Raw genomic sequence first — 7,306 nt, 5'->3', positions numbered from 1 at the left:
ACAATTGCCGCCACAAAACAAGTCACCCTGCTCTGTGTACGTCTGTAGGCATTTCACACAAACTCACATGCCCGCGCGAATGCACACACACAAAAGGGGTTCTCTCCCCCTTGCAACTTCTTAAGAAATGAACACTGGATATGTAAAAAGGTTGTCTTCTTTGATTCTTGTGCTCACCAGGTATTAAAGGGTTCCTTTCCAGAGCAGCACAAAAAAAGAAGAGCTGGTTGACAGAACATTTTTTTCTTACAAAGATGTGTCAACCCTGAGCTTGTCATTAAGAAGTTAAAATCTGTGATCTATATATACTTATATATATATAAAAATAGATGATCATACTAAGACTAAAAAAGTGAAAGAAATCTCCATGTCAGTACTATATTTTTTTGTATTGACTTTTTGTAGCACAGTATCTCTTGTGATACAGAAACTAATGAATGCAAGGGATGTAGTTATTTGTGAAACTCACTTATTGATCCAATCACTCTTATCAGTCCATTAAAGAATTGTCGGGTCGGTAGGATAATGAACACAGTAGCAGAAAATTGTAACCAATGTCAAACCTGTGGCAAAAGAAAAGAGATTTTATCACAAGATATTATTTTCTGTCCAAACCCTTGAGGGAAGGTTTGTTCAGCATCACCACAATTGTTGATGGGATGCGAGGTGGAAATCTGTGCCAATTATGTAACGATCAGTACTGAAAGAAGCTAGAGAAATAGTGCAGCTACTCAAATTTTTACTGGGCATCAAGATTTAAATCATAAGCAACTGTAACATGATATTCTGAGCTTAGTGGTGTTACTATAATACTAAAAGACAAGCTTCTGTTTTCAGCTTCCTGTACCTTCATACCAATCTCATGTTGGTGCAAGATATTCACCATTGAAACATATTCTTATTGTTGTGTTAAAAAAAATCCAAACTTCCTTGCAATAGGAATGATAATTATGATGACCTGAATCACTGGATAGAAGCCCCTAGAGGAGGACTGGGTGTCTGTGAAGAACTTTTTTCTTTTTTTTTTTTTTTTTTTTGGTCTTTTTTTTATTATTCTTGAAAATGCAGCAGCCTTAAGTTTGGCCTGATTTAGAAGGAAATTTGTTTTCTTTGTTTCTTTCTCTTTTTTTTCTTGTTAAGAAAAACCTCACACCGTAAGATCCTTTTTACTTCTGCAGCATAATGCAGCTCAGAAAGTCCCCAGTAATAAAGATGTGAGAAAGAATTCTCTCAAGAGCGGACACTGCCGTCACAGCTATCTTGAAAGAAACAGGAAGCAGTTCAGTCTGGCACCTGGTACTCTTTGGGAAAACAAAAAGGGAAGCAGGCTGCAGTACTGCTCTCTTCTCATAGAAAACTGTAAGTATTTGTGGCATGGTCCATTGTCCAAGAGTGTAAGAAAAGGAGCAAGTTGGCTGTTTTTGTAGCTAAAACACTGTCTCTCTGACCAGAACCAGGATTATCTCCACTGTTTCTGCAGTACCAGGACAATGCAGACGATGAACAACGTACACAGTGACTGGCTAGACTGGATTGCTGAAGAGTCTACTTCTCTTCTGTCTGAGTCAACAGGTGGTGCTTCTGTGGTGACGAACTCAAACTCTGTAGGACAGATATCATCAGTGCAACCACTTCCGCTTCCTGAGCCACTGGTTTCATCACCTAGCACAGGGAGGTAAGAAAAACAACATAAGAACATAGAATTCAACCATTTATCCCTCAAATCCATTGTTCTGACTTTCAGAGAAGTAGCCAACACCTGATGTCTCAGACGAAGGTGGAAAAGCCCACGACACAACTGGTGAATTGTGCAGTGCTCCAAGACCCCAACTCAGCAAATTTCTTTCGCCTGTGTTTAAATCCATCTCTATTCTGCAAAGCAGTCACTAAAGTCACTGGAGTTTAAGCAAGTACTTAAGCTCTTGCTGAATAGGGATGGGCTTAAGCATGTTCTTAACATGACGGCATGTATGCCCTGAAGCAAAATGTATCTTGGTAACCAAATGGTAACAAAGGAAACAAGTATCATATGAAAGCTTTAGAATGCAGGTTGCACGGGGCAGAAACCGTGACTTTATGTTATCAACCGCACAGAGAACAGGTTTGCTCAATAAGTAATACTATTTTAATACATTAGTAACCTTGCGTATACACAGAAAAGGTGATTCTCTTCTCTCTCTCGTACATCAGTGTAAAGCAAGAGTAACTCTTTTGAAGTCAATAGAGTAACGCTCGTGTAGGTAAGAGATGAAACAATCACTTTAGCTTTTTTAGCTCAACCCTCAGGTGTTTAGGCTTTCAATTTAAGGCTGTTTACTGAACTACGGCTCATCTGGATTCTTGAATATATTAATTAGGAATCCAGCTGCAAATTGGACCACTTCGATGTATTATGCCTACGCAGGGCCGGCTCTAGCCATTTTGCAGCCCCAAGCACGGCGGCAGGCCGCGGGGGGTGCTCTGCCGGTCGCCGGTCCCGCGGCTTCGGTGAATCTCCTGCAGACGTGGCTGCGGAAGGTCCGCTAGTCCCGCGGCTCCAGCAGACCTCCCGCAGGCATGCCTGCGGCTGCTCCACCGAAGCCACGGGACCAGCGGACCTCCGCAGGCACACCTGCGGCAGGTCCACCGGAGCAGCCTGCCATCCTCCCAGCAAGCGGCAGAGTGCCCCCCGTGGCATGCCGCCCCAAGCACGTGCTTGGCGTGCTAGGGCCTGGAGCCAGCCCTGTGCCTAAGTGTTTGCAATGATTCCTCTGTCTCATAAAGTCATACCTTCTAAATGGGAAGTATCTAAGAGAGGCTTCCATAAATGTCAATTTGCTGGCATGCAACCAACAAGACAACATATAAAATAAAATATTCAAAAAGTAAATAAAAAAATTACTTTACCTTGTATCATTCCATTATATGACATTAGTCATGATACATTTAATTATGCTATTTTTATACAGGATATTGTGACAACTCAGAGTAAAGAAGCATTGGTCTCTTAACATATCTTTTTCTGTACATGTATTCTAGCTCTCTAGCAGACCTAGACTACAATTATAGTGACAATAGTACTACTAGACAGCATGTTGATTCTCCTTAGCACACCTAATGGCTATTTGCATGATATTTTTTTCATGCATATTGTCCTATCTCCAGTGAATTTTCTGTGTACACATGCGAGAATAATGCTCATTGTTTTTTGCCTCTAGAATATTGGAAGTTCTTCATCAAAAATTTGGAGAGGTACACGTGGTTTTATGTTATGAGATAGCTGATTATTATTTATGTAGCACCAGCATGCTCTGGACTTTACAAACAACCATGAAAACAATGTCCCTACTCTGAAGAATTTACAGTTTAAATGATTAAAAGTACGCCTTTCATTTTATTCCTACATTTAGGATTTTTCTAACACTTCACTCCCTTCCATTCACTGTCTTTTGTGAGATAACAATGCTTTGTTCTCTTTATTCCATCTGTCCTGATCTTCTTACTGCATCACACCCAGATGTGTATTTGTCTCTGAAGTAAATCTGGCTTCTTTCCTGATATTTCCAAACCTTTCCTTCGCCTGGTCAGCAGTGGCCAAGGCAGTTCATAGTAAAGAACTAGAGTTTTAATTTTTGATTAAGCAAAATGAGACTAAGGAAGTTCATGTCTGAAGTTCTGTTGTTTCAGATACTTAGACTTCGTGTACACTGCAGAGTTATGCCGCTTTAATTAATATGCTGTTGCATGTCTACACTATGTTGGCAGAGTGCATCTGCACTCAGAGCCGTCCCTTGGGTAGGGAGAACTGGGATGACCGCCCCCGGCCGTGTGCTTTGGGGGGTCCCGTGCTTTGATAAAATCAGGGCTGTTCTGATATTTAGCCCTTTCTCTCGCATCCCGACCGATGTACGATTGGGATGCCATTTGTCCCAATATTCACGTGAGGAGATGGGCGGGAAGGTGAAGCAGGTGGGCTAGCGGGGTGAAGAGGCAAATGGGGAGGCAAGTGGCAGGAGGAAAGGCAGGAGGGGGGCAAGGAGGCAGAAGGGGGATGAGGAGGTGAGTGGCAGCCAGGCAGGTTGGGGAGGAGGATGAGGAGGCTAGTGGAGGCTGGGCAGATGTCGAGGAGAGTAGGAGGGAGATTGATTTGTCCAGGGCCCACACCCCGCTAGGGACGGCCCTGTCTGCACTAGCAGTTCTTGCATCAACACAGAGAACAGTGCACTGTGGGTAGCTATCCCACTGTGCAACTGGTTGCAGGGTGCCTTGGGTCAGGTTTGCAATGTCTGATGGGGCAGGTACAGCATCACATGATGCAGATTTATCAATCCCATCAGTCCATGGGCATCCTATTAGAATACCAGCCACTTTTCAACTGAAGTGTATGTGAGGGGTGGGAGGAGGGAAGACTGTGTGGCAGGAAAAGTGTGTGTGTGTGTGTGTGAGAGAGAGAGAGAAACAGTGTGCGTTGGGGAAGTGTGTGAGAGATTGTGTAGGGGGGTGTATATGTGAGAGAGACAGCATGTGTGTTGGGGAAGGGTACGTGCTGGGGGAGAGTGTGTCAGCACGCTGTCTCTTTAAGTTCAGATAGCCCCTGAACAACCAATCCTGGGGCAGGAGGACACCTCCACACATGAGGCCTGGGCTCTGCACAGTACATCAGTCTCTCTCCACCCACACCTCGCAGCAGCAGCCCACTCTGCCTGCCAGCCAATTCACATTAATATTTGTGATCCCCTCTGAGTTCTCCCACAGTCTCTTCAGCTACCAGGAGCAGCATCCTCAGGAGCTGCCTTTTGCTGACAAAACTGTGTAGTGTAGACAAGGTCCTAGTGTAACTGGTACAACTTTAACATAGATAGAATATAGGCAGAGGAAGAGGAAGTTTTAATGAGAGGCTGCAGACAGGAATTGGGGTACAATGATAACCTAAAAAAAAGTAACTAGAGGGTATGGGGGGGATAGCTCAGTGGTTTGAGCATTGGCCTGTGCTAAACTCAGAGTTTGTGAGTTCAATCCTTGAGGGGGCTACTTAGGGATCTGGGGCAAAAATCAGTACTTGGTCCTTTCTAGTGAAGGCAGGGGCTGGACTTGATGACCTTTCAAGGTCCCTTCCAGTTCTAGGAGATTGGTATATCTCCAATTATTATTATTATTTTTTTTTAAACACCAATTCCTGTCTGAAATGTCAAAGAGCATGAAACAATGAGTCTGAGAGGTGGGAATTGCCCCAGTCATCTCACTCAGAGCCCTTTGGACTATGAATTGTGCAGCCATGGAATTAGACATTTTTCTAAAATGTCACAAAATTCAGCATTTTTCTGTAGAATTCATTATTTTGTTGTAACCAGGCACTTGGCAATTTTTTCTCTCCCTGCCCTGCTGGGACCCGTCTACAACTGTTTCTTGTTTTGCATTTTGCCCACAGAGAGTAATCAGTTGGATTACAGTGTGCGTTCTGGCACTGTTCTCAGAAGCCAGGCTGGAGGTGGGTTGATGAACTAGAGCTGATGTACAGTTCACACCCAGAAAACAGGGGAGCAAGCTGTGCAGCTAGGTTGTTAAGAGAATAGAGCAAATGCGGAGGCCCAGAGATTTTGAGAAGATAAATTACTGAAACTGACTCTAAGCTCCCACCTTAGTCCTGTATGCATTTGGGTGCAGGAGGCAAGAATGGAGAAAGAACAAATGAACATCGCAGCAGAATGCGGTACCGCTGTGTCGATGAGTACATGGGTTCCTGATTATTACTGCTGTTTATCTTTTGAGTCAGGTGCACATTCACATGGAGGGAGGGCACTGAAGTTTTGAAACAAGGAGGTTGCGGATGCAGGAATAGACTCAGGCAGTTGCTGTGGTGGAAAGCTGGGGAGATGAATTGTAGCAGGAGGAAGGGAAGAGGTGAATATAATGCTACATCTTAAAAACAAAACAAAACTCCCCAAACATGTAATTGCTTCAATAAGACATAAGCCTAGCACTTCCCTGATCAGTTTACTTGTACATTTTATCTCTTTCCCCCACTCTCCATACTTTGTCCTCTTCTCAGATTATACAATCTTCATTATATGGGAATCTGCTTGCAAAGTCTGCAGTGCATTTTGCTACCATAATCTAACTAACAAACTGCAGTAATAACAACTAGTAGCACAAAATCAGATCCATTAAAAAAAATACTGTGTGAGTCTGATCTTGAAAATTGTAAACTGAAACCTTCCCATGAAGACCACAGAACTCCACCCATATATGATTTCTCCTTGAAGACTTTTACTAATATGAAACTGGGGTGGCTCTAGGTATTTTGCCGCCCCAAGCATGCTGGCAGGCTGCCTTTGGCAGCTTGCCTGCAGGAGGTCCCCAGTCCCGCGGATTTGGCAGCATACCTGCAGGAGATCCGCCAAAGCTGCGGGACCAGCGGACCCTCCGCAGGCATGCCACCGAAGGCAACCTGCCTGCCGCCCTCATGGCGACCAGTAGAGCGCCCCCCGTGGCTTGCTGCCCCAGGCACGCACTTGGCATGCTGGTGCCTGGAGCCACCCCTGATATGAAGATCATGGAGTACACTGTATTCTCTGACTGAGAACGTGAATGTGGAACTTGATCAGTAACAACTTTCAGCAGGGATTCTAGCCAGTAAATGGTCAACTTTGAGAGAGGGTATGATATTACTGAAGCAATTTTAGTATTTGTATACGTGGGAAAGTTTTGCCAGATAAACTAATTAATTAAACTGGTGCAAACCTCCATGTGGACACTTACCATGGTTTAACAGACAATTGTGATTTAGCTCCCAATCTACTTAAATTAAATTGAAAAAAGCCACTTAAAATGACATAAGCATGTCCACACTGTGGGATGTACCAGTTTAACTAAATCAGTGTGAGGTTAGGCCTATGCTTAAAATTGAGGTTGGCATAACTATGGTGCTTAGGGGTGTGAAAAATCTATAACCCTGAGCCCCATAGCTACGTGTGTACCCCCCATACCCCCAGTGTAGACACAGCTAGAATGCTTCCTTGACCTAGCTACTGTCACTCAAAGGTACATGGTGTTCCCACAGGATTGGGAAAATCCTTTCCATTGCTATAGACCGGATTGACACTATGAGGTTATGCCGGCATAGCTACAGTGATGTAGCCATGTCTCTAAGGTTCCTTTAGTACAGACATGGCTTAAATTCACACCTTAGGCTAAACTGTCTTATGTAGGCAAACCCTTACATTCCTTCACTTTTCCAGCCCAGGACATTCTGGAATAAGGTATACTTAGCAGATTACTATAACTAAGGAGAGTTATTATAATTTATAATGGCCCTGATGGGGCGGGT

At 43.8% G+C, this 7,306-nt stretch overlaps 1 protein-coding gene across 2 annotated transcripts in view; it reads right to left on the bottom strand.

The window, feature by feature from the left end:
- Nucleotides 1-1,072: 1,072 nt before the first annotated feature.
- Nucleotides 1,073-7,306, bottom strand: part of GPC6 (glypican 6) — a 1,184,479-nt gene continuing 1,178,245 nt past the window's right edge. For both annotated transcript variants that reach the window (XM_030567367.1, XM_030567376.1), the window contains one exon: nt 1,073-1,662. In XM_030567367.1, the coding sequence (XP_030423227.1) occupies nt 1,460-1,662 (203 nt within the window). In that variant the 3' untranslated portion in view covers nt 1,073-1,459. The remainder of the gene's footprint in view (nt 1,663-7,306) is intronic.

This window comes from Gopherus evgoodei, chromosome 1, assembly GCF_007399415.2.
Source record: "Gopherus evgoodei ecotype Sinaloan lineage chromosome 1, rGopEvg1_v1.p, whole genome shotgun sequence".
Lineage (NCBI taxonomy): Eukaryota > Metazoa > Chordata > Testudines > Testudinidae > Gopherus > Gopherus evgoodei.
Note: the sequence above shows the minus strand (reverse complement) of the source record. Positions and strands in the feature narration are given on the sequence as shown.